Source organism: Rhamphochromis sp. 'chilingali' (genome assembly GCF_963969265.1).
Source record: "Rhamphochromis sp. 'chilingali' genome assembly, chromosome: 22".
In the NCBI taxonomy this organism is placed as follows: Eukaryota; Metazoa; Chordata; class Actinopteri; order Cichliformes; family Cichlidae; genus Rhamphochromis; species Rhamphochromis sp. 'chilingali'.
This window is the reverse complement of record NC_137950.1, coordinates 14,272,086-14,292,880: the sequence shown is the minus strand read 5'-3', so window position 1 is coordinate 14,292,880 and position 20,795 is coordinate 14,272,086. Positions and strand designations below refer to the sequence as shown.

The window sequence follows — 20,795 nt, the reverse complement described above, 5'->3', positions numbered from 1 at the left end:
AATTAATTTCTTCTTGCCACTGCTGAAGCAAATGAGAATACGTAAGGATCATGCAGACGTGCATGTACATGCAAGGAAATGGAGAGGAAAGCACTTTGAACATATGCTTACTTCCCAAAAATAGCATTTTTTTTAGGCTTCTTGTGTGTGTTTTTTTTTTAACTTTGGAGCCAGCAGGAGGAGAACAGTGTTATAAAGTCCACACTCACAGTGGCACAGTCAGCTACAATACTGCAGAGAGCAGCCAGGCTGAAAGCGATGACAGTGCCTCTCAGTGTGAGTTGCTCCTCCTCCGGTTATTGACAGGTGACGCAGCTATTTACAGTGAAGGCTCCTTCAATGGCTTGTTCCACTATGTGACCTTCAATGGAGCCATGGCAGACTGAAACTCAGCACCAGCATGCTTCTTTAACACTATCCATGATACTTATGTGCATAGTAGATCCAACTATTACAATCCCACATTGTGCACAGAATTAAAATGTATTTATTAATGACAAATAATAGGTTCTTTCATCAAGTTTACTAAAATGATCACATTCAAAAGTATTTTTATTATTATTCTTTATTCATTCAAATCTCATTGAGATTTAAATCTGTTTTTAAAGACACACCTGGCAAAGAGCGGAGACGAAGTTTCAGCAAATACACAAAGAAAAAGCTAAGTCCAGTCCAGACAGGTGAACACAAAAAGCAAACATTATTACAAGAGTGGTAATAAAAGCAGTCAAACTGGCCCAAAGAGCTCACACTTCTCACACTTTTTTAAATGGACTTAAACTCCCCCATCATGAGTCTGATAATCAGTTGTGCAGTCTGAACTTCTTATGTAGATTACTGCAGCACAAAGGGGACAGGATATTTTAAAATGTCTATTCACAACTCCATTCTGACCCTGGAGACAAACATTTGTATAATATTGTGAAAGCGTAGACTGGTTGTGGTTTTTACATATACAGACACATGGCTTTTTTCTGGCTTTATTAGATAGGTGCAGTGAAGAGTTACAGGAAAGCAGAGTAAGGGGAAGACATGTGGCAAAGTGCTGCGGGTCAGATTTGATCCCAGGCCAGGTGCTCTCAGCCATATGGCATATGGTCACCTGCTCATCTCAGTGACCTAAACTGGTGCCCTCGACCAGACATTTTTAGATTAAAAAACAATTATATACAGAGATGGGGATATTCAGAAATGAGCACTTAGCAGCAGCATACAGAGAACAGTGATGTACATCATTTTCGCAACTAGTGATAAAACATAAAGCACAATAACAAACAGTATACAGCCTCTTTAGGTGCTGCCCTGGTATGTTTAAAAGGAGCAGATCACAGTAATGCAAAAAGGGAAGGAAAGGGAAAAGAAAATGAAACAAAGTAAGTTTAATGAGACTGAACAACATCTAAGACTGCCTCAAGAAATTCAAGTGTTTGTACTAATCAAGTAGATGAACAATAGATAACTGTGTCATCTGCATAAAACGAGAATTCGAAAGAAACCTAGATTTTACCCTTGGTTTCTTTTCTTACCTACAAGTTACCTACTACGTTATGAAACCAGACAGGCCTGACTGTCTGGAATGTATTTGCTCACTCTGCACTTTGATTTTGTGCCAAGAATTAGACAAGACAAGGAACCTTTTTTGTATAGTGCAGCCACGTGAAACAGGCATACATCATTCACTTCTAAGAATTTCTCTACAAGGACATAATAACTAGATAATGATCTAATAAAAAAAATCTCTGAAATTATTTAAATAATCCAAATATCAATACTTTGGTCTCATTTGTCCAAAAGGCATACCACATGAATTGTGGCAGGCTTTTTTAACCAAACTCTCAGCAACAAATTCCTTTGTTGTCATATTAAAAATAAATGTATTATACTGCATAAAAACTTGATTAAATAGAAAACAATAATGCAGACATAAAAATATGGCCCATATTTGCAGTGTAACGGAGCAAAAAAAAGTATTAACGTGCTCTCAATATGACCCCTGATAGACAACATCACAGAAAATCCGACTACAATGTAAAAGATTTAGTAAGCGCTTTTAAAACTAAAGCAGTGAAGATGACATGTTATCTGCTTACTTACTGCAATAAAACCCAAGTGAAAGCAGTGTGACTTTTTCAACTTGCAGGCTGTTTTGTAAGCAAAACTGATTTCATAAGTTCTGGGAAGTACCTCGTAACACAGGTAGGGCACGAGGAGGTTTGACTGTACTTCCTTGTGCTAAAGTATCCACAACCCAGTTGAGGACAGTTGAGTATTGCTCCATCTGAGAAGAAAGAGCAGAATATCAGAATATCATAAAAGTCCAGAATAGAATAGTTATTCTTAAATCTAAATGAAAACCAAGTGAGAAAAGGATGACTTATTTTTTATTGATATCAATAATGAATAATGGCAGATATATATGTGTTCAAGCTTTCGGTTTATTGCATGTCTTGTCTTTGTGTCTATAACAAAACACAAAAAAAGATTGAAATAATCTGTTTAATTTCAGTATTTATATCAAATAAATATTATGTAGTCCCATTTGAGCATTAACATAAAGTATTATTTTAATAATTGGAAAGCTCAGAGAGTAAAAATGTTTTTGTGCTTAAAGGTGTTTTGTCTCCTACTGGAGAAAATCATCTTGAATAAGGAAACTGCATCATCAAAGACACACATGAGGGCAGCAAAGCCTAGCTTAGCTTAGTTCAAAGACAGATGAAATAGAGACAGCTTGCCTGGCTCCATCTAGTGACCAAAATCCAACTACCAACTAAAACTAAAACTCACCTTTCATTTCTACAAGACCACAATTTGTCACTTTCTAACACTCTAATTAATGTGCAACCAAAACTATTGGCTGTTTTTTTCTCCAAAATATTAAATATGCATTACTTACCATCACCCACATTATCTCTGACCTCAGCCAGCAAACAACTTTGCATAAACCCAACTTAAACTGCCTTTCTGCTTTATAGTAGGTGTTTTCCCCCATGTTCCATCTTTCTGTCATTATACTCCCTAATCTCTATATAAAATACTTTGACTGTGCAGACATGCTCTTTCACAGCATTTCTACATATGTATGAGGAATGAGTCAAAGGGTATTAAATGACAAAGTCAGAGCTTCAGAAAAATGCTTCTGTTTTACCTGAGCCTGTAGTCTGTGTTCAAACTCTTTGCTTTCAGTCAGACGTTTAAGCACATCATCTACCCTATATCAAAAAAATAAACATTCTTCAGAATGATGGAGTCACAATTTCATTTTGCTGCTACAGTGGAGCAGGATGCTTTGCTCACTTTGCAGACATCCGTTTGAGCCTTTCTGAGTCGCTGCTTTTCTGGATCTTGTTTCGAGCAGTCAGGAAGTCTTCCTTCTGAATCGTTTCCCACGTTGATAATCTGTTCGCTGCCTTTGCTTCCAAGTCTAACACTGATAGAAAAGACAAAGGTTTGAATTGATTACCTTTCAACTCACTGTTTGTTTACATCGGTGCTAAGCTGAGGTCAGTTTGCAAATAAACAAAGAGCCCATTCTCATTTAGACAGTGCAATTTTTAGTGAGTAACTTAGTGATAACATGGCAGCAACTGATCAAAAACCCCCATAAAAACTCATTTGTGAACAACAACAACTGGAAGATATTTAACAAAGTATCCAATTCCAATTCAACTGTGGCTTTCTCACCTGTTACACTTATTATTTCAATATAATAAAGCAATAGCTTTATTAAATTAATAAATTTATTGTATTATTGTGAACTAAGACTCCTGATCCAATACTGACCAAAGTGGTGGATCTTTACAGAGGGCACTTTGTGGATGATCCTCTTGATAAAGACTTTGATGTGTGAGAGGATAATGAAAGGCGGAGCCAAAGAAGGACGGGAGTGATACTCGACAATCAGGTTGTAACGCTGGAACTTCCAGTAGGTGTCACTGTCTTCCTGCACTTTAGAGAAAGTGTAGCTGTGTGGATACAAGCAGATCAGAGCCACTGAGTCAAGTCAAACCATTCACAGTTTGTGAATGCAGTCAGAGAAACATAATGACAGACTGGTTCTTTACCTAAACATGGCAATGACTAGGTTGATGAGCAGGATGTTGGTGACCAGGAGATATACGACTAGCAGAATCACTACCAGCCAGTTACTATCCTGATTTCTACACGGCTCTTCACCGCTCTCAATCAAAGTCACATTGTCTGTGCAGTTTAGTACCCGTCCCACTGTCACAAAATAGAGATAAAAGGAGAAAGGTTAAAATAAGGGTTACAATAATAAAAAAATAACTAAATTTCTAATTGCTGTGATGAATTTTAAAAACCTGCAGTAGAAAAAAGCAGCATTTTAAAACTGATTTCAGTGTAATAACAATTTTCTTATTTTCATGCAAATTGCACAAACACTTGTACCATCCATCTCTTCCTCGATGGAAGAGCCGTATCCAAAGATGTGCAAGTATGGCATGTAGAAAACTCTCAGAAAAATGCGATTTGGATTTGGATCATAGTTGTAGATCAGAGCCTGATTGGCAACTCCGTACGCCAAGACCCACACACCCAGGAAGAAGAGGAAGAAGAAGACATCCTTCATCTAAACAAGAGGAGGAAATTGTCATGTTGTTGCTCACATTGTATTATTAGACACATATTCCTGGTATAATTCCAACTGATGGTAACTTTCTCACCATATTTCCTACAATGATGAGTTTTGGTCCCAGCTGCTTGTGAATGGCAAAAATGTGAATGAGGCGAAGTGTGAAGACCATGTAGTCCAAACACAGGACATCTCGGCCAAATTCATGTGACCGGTGAAACATCCTGAAACACAAGCACAGCATCACTGAATCAGTGAGGCAGCAGCACCACCTGGTGGCAAACCTGTAAATTAACCAGTAACATTTGGTTGTTAACTGAGGAAATGTTTTAAATTTAAGTGACTAAAAACTAAGTATTAAAAAAATTATTTGAGACACACTTAAGAAGCCAAACAAGTACCACAAAACGAATACTGTGATTTCTTAAATGTTACAATCATGCAATGACAAACTAAACTGTATGTAGTGTTGTGAAAAGTTTTTGATGAGCAATCTAAGATTAAGATATCATTTTTATATCTTGTCCATACCTGCAAATCAGTCCGACAATGAACAGGCTGATGGCAGTGAGATCACATTTATTCCACACATCCTGAATGTAGAGTCTGAAACTTTGACTCCAGGTCGTCCCCAAAAACAGCGTCTTGAAGAAGATGAAAAAAAATAAACTTAACAGATCGTCAGAAAACAAAAACTACAATAATAAAAACTATCAACATACTTTAGTATGATAATAGTTTTTATATACCTGCCTATACATGCACCTTGAAGCGTATTAATTTTGTTTATTTATTTTTGTGTCCATCTTCAATTTAATGCTTGTGAGACGACAGCATGTTAACCACTGTGTTCCAATGACACACATATTGTCTCTTTCTACTATGTGCAATTAAAAAGAAAAGATTTCAATTAAGTGCATATTGCTGCATTCAGTTGTTCACTTCACATTATATACAGTTAAACATTTTGGCGAACAAAGTTCTAAGTAAGATGTCTCTCTTCACTCACCTGTCGGATCTCCTCACAAACGAGGGTGAATACCCAGAAGTACAACACACACTCAGTGGCAGCTGGACCTGAGGGGGGTGGGGGCTTGAAATCCACCAACAGCACGTAGGCGAAAAGCAAGAGAAACAGGAAGTACATCAGGACGTTGCCCAGAAATGAGGTGACCGGTGCAAACCAGAACTGACGCCAGCGTGACACTGTGAATGGACTTTGTGGCAGTCGTTGGGGTACGCCTGTATCAAAGATTATAAACATAGATAAGCAGGTGACTAAAAATGACAGCATATGGAGCAAGAATCAGATGACTCTTTGAACAGGACTCACCTTTAATGGCATCACTCTTTTGACCTTCGGAGTCAACTTCACTGAGATATTAAAAAAAACATTTTAAAGTAAATTAGTAGACTAATGCAAATAAATAACAAACTGATGTTTTACAGATTAATACTGTAGAGTGCAGGTAGAAATATTACTGCTGCTTGATGTCAGAGAAAGAGAAGACAGTGTTCCCATAGTGACTGTCAGTGTCCTGATCCAGCTCATCCTCAAAAAGCATCCTCTCTTCCTCTTGCTGATCGTATTGATTCCTGCGGGGAAAAAAGTGGCAAATGTTTAAAAAAAATATTAAAAAATAATTTACAAACCTTAAATTAAAAATTTTACCTGAAAGAGATGAGGTTGGTGTAGCAGAGGATGGGGCAGAAGAACACGAGCAGAAGCTTCCAGATCTCTGTGTTCCTCTTCATATCACCCCACCAGATCTGGGACAACAGAGACTGGAAGAGCACAGAAAAGCAGTCCTTATCCATCAACAGCAGCTCACCGGCTCAACATGAAGTGTTGTGTTATTTTACAAATATCATGCTATATTTCCTTTGTAAAATTCATCTGATTCATCTTTGAAATCATGACAACAACATGAATTAAAGATAAGACACACCTGTACACCATCATTACTGAAGAAACGCCGAGCATCAGAGCTCACACCCATCTGAAGACAGGTGCTGTGACCCCAGACAGGAGACTTTCTAATCAGCAGGCTGAAAGAGCGGTTTTCATCACTGCGATAGCAAGAGCTGAAAATATCTGAGGTAAAGTAGACACAAGACACATGACAAAGAGTTAGATAGGTTTGTTATTATTGTGTTACATAAGCTTTTAAAAGGAAAAATCAAAGGGCTCTTTGTGAAATGGTTTTGAAATATCTAATTATTATAACATCAACAGTAGCAGACAGTTGTAGTTATTGTCTCACCATGAGCCAGGTTCTCAAACTTCTGGGCCAGTTCTTTCATGGAGAGTTTGGTTTCAGTCTCATCCTCCCGTTTGGACAGTTCTCTGAGTATCTTACAGCCACCAAGAGCACTCAGGACTGCCTCACCTGCCTGGAAAGCAAGCAATTATATATTTTCTGATTGTTTTTCTTAGAGGAACACTTTGAAAACTCATTAGATTTCAATAGGGAAAAACTCATATCTGTATTGATTTGGACTGAGTAATGTGTTAGGAATGAAAGGACGCCAAAATGTTTGATGGAAATTAAAATTATTAACTGAATTTAAAGAAAATGTGTCCAGGGAGACAGGATCCTAGGTTAGCATGGGGACCACTCAGTGGTATCAATTCCTTCATCCTCCAGTAACTGCCAGTTTATAATCACCATATTATCCACTGCACCAGCATAACATCTGATAATGAGTCCAAGGATATCATCCCAATACCTAAAGGTAGTAGGGCTGTCACGATTAGTCAACTAGTCATGATTACGGCGACTATCAAAATCGTTGACGACTTATTAAATAGTCGATGCATCGTTTGAAGCTTTGCAAGATCCTGAAAGACGCAGGAATAAGTAGGATTCAAGAGTGTAAGCTGCCGTTACACCCCAAAGAAGAAGAAGAAGCAGTCCCCAAGATCGTAGCTGTGTCCAAATTCAGGGTCCGCATCCTTCGGAGGCCGCATTTGTAGGCCGATTACGTTACAGCATCGCGATGAAGGCTGTCCAAATTCAAAGATGCTTACAAATGCGGCCGAAAAATGCGTCCTTCATTTCCCCAGATTTGAAAGTGTCACTACCCGATCTGTAGCGGAAGGGAATCAGGTCAGGTGTATCCTTCATGGCCCAGCATATCCCAGAATTCATAGCGCGGCCCAGTTTCCAACAATGGCGACAGCTACTTAGTTTAAATATTACTCTAATTATTCTTTCTGGATCACAAAATAAACTTTTAAGATATTTTCAGTTTATTAAGACAACACATATTTGCAAAAGCGCTCTGACGTTTTCGGAGACGTCTGTTACCCACCAGCTTGATAGCTAGCCGGGGTTCAAGGCTCACTAGAGCCGGTGAGAACAGCGAACTCTTGGCAAATCATTTTCAGACCCCCGCGATCTTTGGCTACTCAGGTTAAACATGATATATAAGTCACTTAGATAATTTAAAAATTTTATTGTTTGGCTTTTTTCAGTGTTTTATTTGTTCCTGAGTAAATCGGTTTGGCTGAGATTAGTTAAGTTATAGTTTTCACACAGCTGAATAAACATCAAACAGAGAACTGATTAAACAGAATCAGAATCAGAATCAGAATCAGAATACTTTATTGATCCCTGGGGGAAATTATTTTTTGTTACAGTGCTCCATTTTAAACCAACATTAAGACAAGACAGACAATACGCTAACTAAGAATAGTACAATATATACATATATATACATACATACATACATAAGTCACTTATAAATAAATATTTGGAAAAGAAACATGTGTAGCTGTAGCAGCAAACAGTGTGTTAAGTGGATGCGTTGTACAGGGAGATGGCCACAGGCAGGAATGATTTCCTGTGTCGTTCAGTGGTGCTTTTCGGTAATCTCAGTCTCTCACTGAACGTGCTCCTGTGACTGACCAACATGTCATGGAGTGGGTGGGAGGTGTTATCCAACATTGTCTTTATCTTGGACAGCATCCGCCTCTCCGACACCACCTTGAGGGAGTCCAGCTCCATCCCCACAACATTGCTGGCCTTACGGATCAGTTTATTAAGTCTGTTGGCATCTGCGACCCTCAGCCTGCTCCCCCAGCATGCAACAGCATAGAGGATCGCACTGGCCACCACAGACTCATAGAAAATCCTCAGCATTTTCTGGCAGATGTTGAAGGACCTCAGTCGCCTCAAAAAATAGAGACGACTCTGGCCCTTCCTGTAAAGTGCTGTGGTGTTTTTAGCCCAGTCCAGTTTATTGTCAATGTGTACTCCAAGGTATTTATAGTCCTCCACAATGTCAACACTGACCCCCTGGATTGAAACAGGGGTCAAGTGTTTCCTGGTCTTCCTGAAGTCCACGATCAGTTCCTTGGTCTTTGCCACGTTGAGCTGCAGATGATTCTGCTCACACCACGTGACAAAGGAGTCGACCACAGCCCGGTACTCTGTCTCATCATCCCTGCTGATGCATCCAACCACCGCAGAGTCATCAGAAAACTTCTGAAGATGGCATGTCTCTGTGCAGTGGCTGAAGTCTGTGGTGTAGAGGGTGAAGAGGAAGGGGGAGAGGACAGTCCCCTGTGGTGCCCCTGTGTTGCTAATCACCTTGTCAGACACACACTGTGGGAGACGTACATATTGTGGTCTTCCTGTCAGGTAATCAACAATCCAGGACACCAGAGAAGCATCCACCTGCATCGCTGCTAACTTATCACCCAGGAGGGTCGGCCTGATGGTGTTGAAAGCACTGGAAAAGTCAAAAAACATGACCCTCACAGTGCTCGCCGGCTGGTCCAGATGGGTGTAGACACGATTGAGCAGGTAGATGATGGCGTCCTCTGTTCCGAGACGAGGCTGATAAGCGAACTGAAGGGGATCCAGATGTGGTCTTACTATGGGTCGCAGCTGGTCCAGGATGAGCCTTTCCAGGGTCTTCATGATGTGGGAGGTCAGTGCCACGGGCCTGTAATCCTGGGGGCCACTGGGACGAGGCGTCTTTGGTACAGGGACGAGGCATGATGTCTTCCACATCACCGGGACCCTCTGCAGACTCAGACTCAGCATAAACAGTTTATGAAAGACTCCACACAGCTGGGGGGCACAGGCCTTGAGGACAAGGGGACTCACTCCGTCTGGTCCAGCAGACTTGCCTGAGTGAAGTCTCCTCATTTGCATCTCAACCTGGTATTGAGTGAAGGTGATGGGTGGGGGAGGGGTGTCAGGAATCTCACAGGAGGCAACATGTGAAGAGAGAGGCTGGCACAGTGGTGTGGCTCTGGATTCCAGGCTGACTACAGGTAAGGTTGTGGGGGTAGGAGCAGACACTGTGGTGTCGAATCTATTGAAAAACAGATTCAACTCGTCGGCTCTATTCTCACCTCCCTCAGCTCCCCTGCTGTTGGTTGGCCTGAATCCAGTGATGGTCTTCATGCCCCTCCACACCTCTCTCATGCTGTTCTGCTGGAGTTTCCACTCCAGCTTCCTCCTGTAATTGTCCTTAGCCTCTCTGATCTTGTCCTTTAGTAACACTTTGGCTACTCAGAAGTATGGGATGGTCGCAAATTTACTCCAATGTCCTGTTATATTTTAGGGAGCAAAGAGCAGACGGCTGAGTTTATTAAACGCCACCAAGAGAATCTGCAAATTTCATTAAAATTTCATAAACTATCAACTTGTCTTTGTTTTTAGTCAGCACATACCTTAAAAACTTCAAGCTGTAAGCTAATGATAGTTATATAAGAGCAGATGCATGCTGGTGCACTAAGCTGTACGTTTCACGTCCAATGGATGATGATCTGATTAGTCGACTAATCGCAAAAATAATCGGTGACTAGTCGACTATCAAAATAATCATTTGTGGCAGTCCTAAAAGGTAGTAAGTGCAGTAAGTGCTGAATATATCAACTATCGACGATGGCTCAGATCGTTTTTACAAGGGCGATTTATTTATTTACTTGCCCATGAGTAAGTTTGCTAATAATGATGGAGCTAATGGAAGCAGTCAACAGAAAAATATAATAATAATAGCGCTGTTTTAAAAGCCCCCTCTTTCATCTGCGAGCAAATGCACCTTCCTTAGTGTGCGCCCCAATTCAGAGATTAATTTACTCAAACACATAACCGAAAGAAAGGCAGTAGCCTATGTTCAGAAAAAGAAAAAAAAAACATATGCAAGTTAGTTGTATTTGAGTCCTTTGCTCACACTATGTCTGCACAAGCGGCACATCGCTTTGGTTACATCATTAGGTTTACTTCTTTCTTCCGGTGTCAAGCCAAAGAAATCCCAAATTGGCGACTTTATATTTTTTTTAGCAATTAGTTCGCCCATGTTTGGACTTTTTCTGTGTTGTAAGCACGCAAATCAGTCCATGCATGATTACATTGCTCCGCCCATCAAAAAGTCTGTGCATGCGCGAATATAATTCACACTGTCGATTATTTGATTGACAATTGTAGGTTGGAAATTTTTTACATAACGCCCAACCCTACTGCCTAGCCTGTAGAGGTTTGTGCATCCCTCCATAAATATGACTCCTTAGACCACCTGCTCTCATCTGTGAAAAGCAGGGCACCAGTGGTATTCTATGGCAAAAGCCAAGTTGCCAACCAAGAGTGCAGGGGCCACTGGAGTATGTTGGAGCCACCCTCATGAAGTTTGTGGTCAGCTGGAGGTCATTTAGGGCCCCAAAACAGCCTCAAAGCATAATGTTTCCTCCTCTCTGCTCAACTGTGGTTATTAGTGGTGCAACGGATCAAAAATCTCACGGTTCTGATCGGATCACGGTTTTAAGTCACGGATCGGATCAATTTTTGGATCAGCAAAAATAGAAAAAAAAAGACAAAAATTTGACTCGCCATTTACTTACTCAAGTACTTTTTGTCTATTAAAAAACGTTCAACAGAAGACTCATTCCACGCACTTATATAAAAACAAATTAAGGTGCAATATGGACATTGTGGACCATGCTGGGCATCCTCTCCATCCTCTGCACACGGACATAAACAACCAGAGGAGTCTGTTCAGTGAGAGGTTGCTTCTCCCAAAGTCAAGGACCAGCAGACTTAAAAAGTCCTTTGTCCCACACACCATTAAACTGTTTAACTCCTCGCTGGAGGGGAGAGAGAGGGGAAACGGGGACAAAGGAGGGGGGGGAACAAGTAAGCTGTAGTGTCTTTTCACTGTGCAATAGTTTTTGTTAATATCCAACGGTGTAATAGACTCACAATACTTGAAATGTGCCACACCCTTGTATTCTTATTCCTATTTATTCTATTTATCCATTTTGTATACTCTGTATTTATATATTTGTATATATGGTATATTTCTGCTCACATTCTGCAACTTCTGTCGGTGCTGTGCTACTGGAAACTGAATTTCCCGAAGGAACCCACCCGAGGGATAAATAAAGGTTCATCTAATCTAATGTCTATACAGCCACCCCTGTAGATTACAGGGGTGGCTGTAGCTCAGGTGGCAGAGCAGGTCAGCCACTAATCAGAAGGTCGGTGGTTCGATCCCAGGCTGCCTCCTGGCTGCGTGCCAAATATCCTTGGGCAAGATACTAACTCCGTGTTTGCCTACTGGTAGTGGTCAGTGGTGGCGCCAGTGTCCGGCAGCCTCGCCTCTGTCAGTGCGCCCCAGGACAGCTGTGGCTACAATTTAGCTTGCAATCGCCAGTGTGTGAATGTGTGTGTGAATGACTGAATGTAGTGTGAAGCGCTTTGGGGTCCTTAGGGACTAGAAAAGCGCTATACAAATGCAGGCCATTTACCAATGTAATCTATAGGGCAGTACAGGGATTTGTATCTACCACTCCGCTGTGATATAACAAGCGGTCACGGTCACGTGGCTTTCCGTTGCCCTGGAGGTCCACCCATTTGTAGTTAGGGCAACAGAAGATGCCTGGGACAGTTCATCCATAACTTTAAACTTTTCCTGCTCATACATGCTTGGAACGATCTTGTCACACTGAAGTGGACGCGCAATGGGATATCATAGCGTGGCTCAAGCACGTTCATCACAGTTTAAATCCCTTGTTTTGCACAACAGAATACGGCCTCCCATCTGCAGCTAAACACCCCAATAGCTTTTGTAATAGCTTTAGCCCGGTCGGATTGGGCAGCAAAGGGCTGCTTAAATGCTAGCGCTAGCGCTGGCCATAACTACTGATTGACAGACCCACCACGCCACCATACACATACTTTTTTTTTCTTTTTCAAATCTTCGGATCACGTGCGTACCGAACCATGGAGTGGGATCGGTTCGGATTTCGGATCAATCCGTTGCACCACTAGTAGTTATGGTGTTCTTTGGGCAATGAACAGCATTTTTCTTCCTCGAAACAAAGCTCAAATCAGATGGCTTTTGATTTTATCTGACCGCAGCACTTTCTTCCAAGCCTTCTCTGAATCATTTAGATGTTCCCTTTTAAATTAATATAGGTCTATACAGCACCTTATTGAGCTGGAACCTTCCAGGTGCTGCAAGAGTTCAATCCATAATAGCCTAGCATCTTTTCAATAGTGTTATTGGTGATTGTAATCCCAACTGGCTTCACATTATTAACAAGCTCCTCCTGTGTAGTTTTAGGCTTTTCATGATCATCTTCAACCCATAGAGTAGATTTTGCATGGAGCCATACCAAGGACAGATTACAGTCATTTTGTTTCTTTCTTTTTTAAAAAAAAAAAAATAATGGCACCAACAGCTGTTACTATCCAGTCTTTAAGTCTGACATCATTAGCCTTGCCTGGTCCCAAACTCTGTTGCAGGTCCCTAAGTCCAACGATCACTGCGGCATCACTGAGAGTTAAAAACTGTCTAAATCCTTTCATCTTTAATAGGATGATCAGTGTTGCTGCTTTACCAGGTGTAACAATTAAGTTAGAGTTAGAAGTTAGCTCGCTAGTTTCCATCTAAATATAATATACCAGGTTCTGACTGAGGGATTTCTGAAACAAATTAAGACGTACAGCTCTGTTATCATTTCCGACATAAATGAAGACAGGAAAGTAAACACCAGTGACATTTGTAGGGTTACTGAAGTTTGGCTAGCTATATATAATGATGTGCTACGTGAACGCTAGCGACACAGCTATGTTAGTATAATATAAACAGTGAAGTTGGAGAATGAACGCTAACTTTGTTCCACTCAATAAAAGTTAACGTTAGGGTTCCCGAAGGTTCGGGACAAACTTTATTTTATTACTGCTAATAATTTTAAAGCTCAGTTTTTAAAACCTTAAGATGTAATTACAGCCCAGCCCATGCAGCAGTATATTGATAACTAACTTGTGGATGGATTAGCTCAGTTGTTCTCCTGCCTGAAGTTTGGTCCATTTACAGCATCCTGCCATGTGATTGCATTTGTCCCTAGCCATCGTGAACCCTCACGTTAACTTTTATCGAGTGGAAAAAAGTTAGCGTTCTTCCTCCAGCTTCGCTGGGTTTATGTTATGCTAACATAGCTGTGTCTAAGTCAGAACATGGTACAGTATATCATGTTTAGGTGGAAACTAGCGAGCTAACCTCCTGCTAATTGCTAACTCCGTTAAATTGAATAATTTCTGCTTTCATGGATGTCTGAATGTTAAACTTAACTGTTAAAGCAGCAACACTGATCATTCTATTAAACATGAAAGAATTTAGACAGTTTTTAACTCTCAGTGATGCTGCAGTGTTCGTTTGACTTTGGGACCTGAAGCGGAGTTTGAACCCAGATTATTCCACGAGGCTCCAGACTACGGTAGCCGTAATGTTCCGACAATCCATTAAGCGGTGCAGCTTCGTAGCACCAAAGTCACACTAAAACATTTTTGACAGATTTTTGAGCACCATGTGCCACATAAAATTGGTTCAAGGTCAGTAAGAACAACCAGAATTCATACATAAGGCGCAGTGGATTACAGGGCACACTATCGATTTTTGAGAAAATTAAGGGATTGTAAGTGCGCCTTTTAGCCCAAAAATGCGGCACCCTAAAAAGTAAAGACTGTTAATTTTTTTGGGAAGTGAGCAAATTTACAACTTCAGCAGGGGGCTCAAAAATTATCTCCCCCCCCCCCCCAAGTAAAATACTTCTTGAAGTTTGTCTCAGAGCCTATACCATCTCCCAGAAGAAAAGGGCCATCTCACTGCGGTTCTGCAGTACAGCCCAGAGGAAGAGTGAAGCCCAGGGATGGGGGCAACGCTGCTGGTGATATTTGGAACCTCCATGCAGAACCTTAGTGGCACGCTGGGATGAATAAAAAAAAGAATAAAAATACCTATTATCAGGTCAAATGTAAAAGAGAGATACTGTCACTACAAGTACACTGCCTGCTTATTCTAAAAAGTTCAGAATACCTTCATGGCTGTCCTTTTGAATGAAGATGACTGTAAGCCTAAAGCTTTATAGTAGAAAGGCTGGCAGGCATCACCCATTAAGTGTTTCAGGACCCCTGACACCTGAGGAAACAGGTGGATGGAACAGTAAGCACAAGGATATGTTTTTGGAATTGTTTCACATTCTTTCTGGATCTGCTTGAGCATAACCTCGTATTAGATTAGAAAACTCACCTCAAACAGGGTAAACTCCCTCCTTGGTCTGCTCTGATTGTTATCTGCTGCCACTTTTGAGGATGAATTCTGTTGTTCTGATGGTGAGTGACGCTCCGCCATTGCCAGCCGCTCTGCTAGGCAGCGCTGTAGCAGCTGATATAGTAAGCTCCCATCTGGCACAGAGCGATAGAGGCTTTCCAGCTTTCCATAGGTTAAGTAGTCCACAATGTTCAAACCATTTTCAGTGAAAAGCCGAACAAACTGGGGCTTGTCATTGATCAGCGCATCTGTCATTGAGTCTTCCAAATCTTCGTACTGTTTAATTGGAGGAAGGAGATCATGTTTTAAGGCAGGTCAATATTTATAATGCCAAATAATCACATTTAAACTGACTTATCTGTCAAACTTGATATTACACATCTGTTCCCCTCCTCACCTTCCACTGGATGTCGCCATTGAAGAGTTCACTCTTGGCAATGTCAACCCTGTTCCACGTTACTGCTAACTTCAGCTCATCACTATAAGGGTTTGCCTCAACTAATGCGCGCTGCTTACTTGCTAAAAAAGACAAATACAAAAAAATTTAATTAAGGATAAAAAGGGGTTGCAGCTGTTATGATGTATAATTATGGTCTACTTATACATACCTCCCACAAGTGTTTTAAGCAGGACAGTGTCAAAGTCATTTGGACTCTCATGCTCTCCGTGGTACACCGTAATCAAACCTCTATTCTGGTAAATTCTAAAAGCCTGGAAAAGGAAACAGGAATGTTGGAAAACAGTTGCAAGATGACAGGGACAAGATGTAGGAGATGAAGTACATCCCACAGATGTTATAGCACCTGCTTGAAAGCATCTCTCATGTCAGTCAGTTTTATGCAGTCTCTGTAACTTTTCTGGCTAATGATTTCAAAGCAGAGCAGAGCAAAACAAACAAACAAACAAAAAAATCTAACCATAAATAACTAACACACATGCCAAAATGGGTTACCTCCAGAGTTCAGCATCTGGAGAGTGAAACGGTAGAGATTTCTTCATGTGTGATAATGCTGCCTGCCCATTGCAACTTTTGACCAGACTTTAGGACTAGGATTTATTATACTTTTTATGCTATTTTGGCAAGCTGTGAGCTTGTGGAGATTTTGCTTCTTCAGTTGGCAAACAGTTCTGGATTTTTTAAATACAGGTTTTGATATTTATTCTATTTTTGTATTCCTCCCTGGTCATACTGGGGTATGATTTTATTGTTTTTATTCATGTTTGATTGAAAGCAAACAATTTTTAGAACTTTTATAAAAACAAGCTTTTCTTGATGCTCTAAACCCATTCAGAAGAGTCTTTTTGCTCCACTTTGACCACAGTTCCTTTATTTTCACCTATGATGTCACTTTTTTGATTCACATTCAACAATAATAGATTTATCTATTTTCAGCACAACTATACTTACACTATTGCAATTTAGATTAAGGTTATACAATTATTGACATCATTATATAGGAGCTGCTTGGTAAGTGGCTCAGTTCTGTTATTACCTCTGGTAGTGGATCAGGAAACAGAGCTGCAAAATGCAAAACTGCCTGTTTCTACTTAATAACATATAAATAACCTATTAAAACTAACTTCCAGACATGTGGTCATTACCTGGCAATATATCTGGTAGTTTCTGGATAATAAGCAGAAAACAGAGCTGCAAAATGCAAAGCTGTCTGTTTTTATTTAATAACACATTAATAACATAATAAAGCTAATGTAAAGAAGTGTAATAATTACCTGTCAATATTGCTGGTAGCTGCCTGTTTCTATTTAATAACATATTAAATGCAGGATTCATACGTCTTTTTTTCCAGGGTCAAATTCAAGGTCTTTTTAAGCACTTTCAAAGTCCATTTTCAAGTTTTTCCAGCACATTACCAAAAACATGTTTCACTTCGCATCACCTCAGTAAGACCATGTGAAAATAAAAAGAAATCACCCTGGGTTGACTTAAACACCTTTATTCCTCCTTTGTTAAAACAGGTTGACTAATATGAATGCAGTGTATAAACTCAAAACACACATTTCACTTAAAAATTAAGATGTGCAAATGTAAACAAATCAACTTGTTAGAGATATTCACCTACTGTTGAAAAAAACAAAACAAGAACACCACAAAAATAATACACAGCAAGCCCAAATTATTAACTCTTCTTATCAGATATTGATGCTTCTTTCTTATGTGAAACATTTATATACAAAAACACATACATGTGTCTCATGTCTCAGTGGCTGATAGTCATCTTCAGGCCTCAGCGTGAGCTTGAAGCCATTTACAATGTTTATGGTGTTTATTGTGTAGGTGCTCACAATAAACAGATTTTGAATGAAAGCCGGGGAACTTCGGTAGCACAAAAAATGTGTCTATTCTTTGTGCCCAAATGGATGATATTACCATTATTTCCCCCTAGGTGTTGCCAAAGGCACCGAGTTAATACCTGAAAAAGCTGCACCAATACACAGAGATATAAACAATATTCTATTTACTTGGTGATAACTTCGCTTTTGAGCCTTAAGTTGGCTAGTTATGTATCGGGCTAATGTTTAAAGCTTTGTCTTGAGGGAAGTAACTCCATACTAAGTAATGTTAGCTAAGTTCACACTATATTCCATAAATCACCATGTCATAACTAAATGCTATATTAGCGCTGCAGTATTGCATCACACTCAGTGCATTTCAATCATTTCACCAGCGAGTTTGATAGCTAGCAAAATAATAAAAATAATTTTAAAAATTAACATGTGTAACGTACACGTAGTCGAAAATTGCTTACAAGGACTCGGCTATCATGTGACTCGAGAATGCAAACTCAACCATTGTCGTTTTCCATCAAATATTCGTTAAAACGACAACCTCCAGGCATGTTAATTTTACTCATTCTATTTCTCTATCTGATAAGAAAACTATTCAGGTACAGCAAAATACAGTTACACTTTCAAGCAATTTTAAGCACCACATCTGAAATTCAAGCACTTTCAAACCCTGAAAAGACAATATTAAAATTCAAGCATTGTAAAGCTTTCAAGCACCCGAATGAACCCTGTAATAGCCAGTTAATAACCTTTTAAAACAACCTTAAGAATAGTAATGACTACCAGGAAATACCTGTGGCAGTTTCTATGTAATAAGCGGCATTTTAATACCATGGTCATATGAATACATTAGATTTGCAGAAGAGTTTAGAAGACCCTCTTTCACGGCACAGTTATTTATTATGTTCATTATGCTTTCATGTAAATTTCAGGGAACTATTACTCAACTGTAACCACAGTTGCTACCATGATATTACTTGGATATTAAGTGGTTATTACTTATAATATATGTAATAGTTATTAACGAGGTGTAATAAAAGGGGCTACCGAAAATCTTTACTCCAACTCTTGCAAAGTAAAAGCCTCAGCACTCACCTGTTCAACTAGTTTGTCGGTTTGTACTTCCGAAGGAAAATGCTTCTTAAACCGTTCTGCCACTCTGTCTTTAAGATCCACGCTGGGACCCGCCTCACTGTTGCCTTCACCAGAGGACGGCACAGCTGGAGCTGAAGACAGGTTCTCCAAGATATCACTCAGGAAATCAGCCAAGCCTCCTGAGCCAGCCAGAACCAGCCAGGGGATGGAGTTTTTCAGAGAGAGATCCATTCTCTGACAGGCGTTACAAAAACCACGAACGAAATATTTACACAATTTGAATATCAAGTCGCAACATGTTTTGTGATTATCAGTCAACATATAAAGCAGAGACTGTACCTTTAGCATGTCTGCATCCCCTGATATCAGCATACAAACAACAGGGATGTCAATGCTGCCACTTCCTTTAAAAAGATACAACAATTTTTAACACGTTCCAATCTTGGTAAAATGTTTTTACTAACTTAATGAGAGTGGCACAGCAACTAACAAAGATACAGATGGCGCACCCTGTGATTTTTTTTTTTACTTGATTAAACATTGGCAACACAGTGGTTAGCAATGTTGCGTTAAAGTAAGAAGGTCCTGTGTTTGAATCCACCATTTGACTAGGACCTTCTTATGTGGCATTTGTATGTTTGCATGGGTTCTCTCTAGGTGCTCCAGTTTCCTTTCACAGTCCAAAGACATGCAGTTAGTGGGGTTAGGACTAACTGGTGATTCGAAATTGCCCAAAAGTGTGAATGTGAGTCCAAATTGTTCTCTTTGTGCTAGCCCTGCCCTTGTGACAGACTGGTGACCTGTACAGGGTGTACCTGTTACGCCCTGTACAGTAACTAGGATAGGCTCATAAATGGTCAACCACTGTCAAAATAAGTATTATAATTCTTAAAATAATATTTTATTTTATAGTGCCATCTCTCACCTAATATGCCTGTGCGCTGGTGGGAAATGTATTCCTCCAGTCTGGCTCTGAAACTCATCTCTCCTCCTCTGCGGCCCACACTCCCATCATCCACCAGCAGGAAGGCCTGGTAGTTGTTGTCCAGTGAGCAGGAGTCCTGTGATATGTTTTGGACATAGTACCTTGCAGGAAAGCTTCCCTGCAAAGGAAGGAAACCAGTTATTCCAGTGTTTCTTCCTGGCCTTGATCAGTTTCCACGGTGTCTTAAAGGCCTGAAACTTGCACATCCTTTTGGTGTGTTTTTATTGGAGATGCAAAGTTTGGTCCCAAGATTATCCAGATGAATCACAATTAGCATACATTTACCTGACCTTGAGCACTCAAAGATTAGGTCCACATAGTCTTATTAATTTGAAATTAGTGCCCATGAAATATAAGCATTATATGATTATGGACAGCTAATATTAAAACATTCAAAAAAATAAATATAATCAAATCTTTAAGCAAGATTTACAGTAAAAGATTGTATAGTAAAAGTTAACAAGATATTCTTAATGCTTTGAGAAATGTGTAAACTGTACTACCTGAGGGTTGACCAGCTGCTCTCGTTTTTCCACTACGCCCCACGGAGCAATGCCCAACGCTACCACCTTATTGAGAGAGACTGAAGATGCCGCAGCTGCATGATCTCTCACTGCCTGTCCAACACACCGACCAAGCCTTTCGCGCAGACCTGTAGTTAATATCCATGCACCTGGGTGGAACAGATTAAAAATCGGTGTGAGAAAGCATTAGTCACTGCTTGGATTTGGGGTCAAAGATATAATAAAGAGAAGTTATTCTGATAGTGGTAAGTCCTTTCATCATTTCCTCCTTCAGCTGGTTCCTCTAGTTTAAGTAACAAATGGGGGACAGAATGAAAAGCACTGGCTAGGTCCAGGAAGAAGACATGGAGGTCTTTTCCTTCCCTTTTAGCAGACTGGGTTTGATGCTATACGATCAGACCTGGTCTATGTGTGTTCTAATCATCCCCCAGACCCTGGTATACCGGCCTTCTGCACTGACATGTCAGTCAGACTGTTGAGAATGTTTGAGGCATCTTTTCCCTTGGATATCATCACACCCCCTACACGTTGCAATGTTTTTGGGAGGATTCACTTTGTTCAGACCAGTTTCATTTGTTTTCAGAGAAATTTTTTTACATAGCAACCATGGACGTCCATTGGAGGTGACCGATGTTTTCTTTTTTCTTGGCCGGTTTGTCCTAAACTTTGTGCTCGATAAGAGTAGATCAGATGACCCTATCTAGTTTCTTCTCCACTGTTA

The 20,795-nt window shown here is 40.2% G+C and overlaps 1 protein-coding gene across 2 annotated transcripts in view; it reads right to left on the bottom strand.

Annotated features, from left to right (window-relative positions):
* Positions 1–547: 547 nt before the first annotated feature.
* LOC308391257 (transient receptor potential cation channel subfamily M member 4-like) overlaps positions 548–20,795 on the bottom strand; it is a 55,392-nt gene continuing 35,144 nt past the window's right edge. The window contains exons 5-27 of one of the 2 annotated variants that reach the window (XM_080873833.1): positions 20,054–20,223; positions 19,491–19,668; positions 18,905–18,969; positions 18,566–18,799; positions 15,772–15,874; positions 15,561–15,682; positions 15,143–15,439; positions 14,930–15,031; positions 14,691–14,819; positions 6,859–6,988; positions 6,544–6,689; positions 6,267–6,379; positions 6,077–6,190; positions 5,928–5,968; positions 5,604–5,836; positions 5,126–5,238; positions 4,686–4,818; positions 4,411–4,591; positions 4,065–4,224; positions 3,784–3,965; positions 3,298–3,430; positions 3,149–3,212; positions 548–2,278 (exon numbers count right to left, since the gene is read on the bottom strand). In XM_080873833.1, coding sequence (XP_080729959.1) covers positions 2,165–2,278; positions 3,149–3,212; positions 3,298–3,430; positions 3,784–3,965; positions 4,065–4,224; positions 4,411–4,591; positions 4,686–4,818; positions 5,126–5,238; positions 5,604–5,836; positions 5,928–5,968; positions 6,077–6,190; positions 6,267–6,379; positions 6,544–6,689; positions 6,859–6,988; positions 14,691–14,819; positions 14,930–15,031; positions 15,143–15,439; positions 15,561–15,682; positions 15,772–15,874; positions 18,566–18,799; positions 18,905–18,969; positions 19,491–19,668; positions 20,054–20,223 — 3,257 coding nt within the window. In that variant the 3' untranslated portion in view covers positions 548–2,164. The remainder of the gene's footprint in view (positions 2,279–3,148; positions 3,213–3,297; positions 3,431–3,783; positions 3,966–4,064; positions 4,225–4,410; positions 4,592–4,685; positions 4,819–5,125; positions 5,239–5,603; positions 5,837–5,927; positions 5,969–6,076; positions 6,191–6,266; positions 6,380–6,543; positions 6,690–6,858; positions 6,989–14,690; positions 14,820–14,929; positions 15,032–15,142; positions 15,440–15,560; positions 15,683–15,771; positions 15,875–18,565; positions 18,800–18,904; positions 18,970–19,490; positions 19,669–20,053; positions 20,224–20,795) is intronic. The other variant, XM_080873832.1, reaches the window with a different exon arrangement.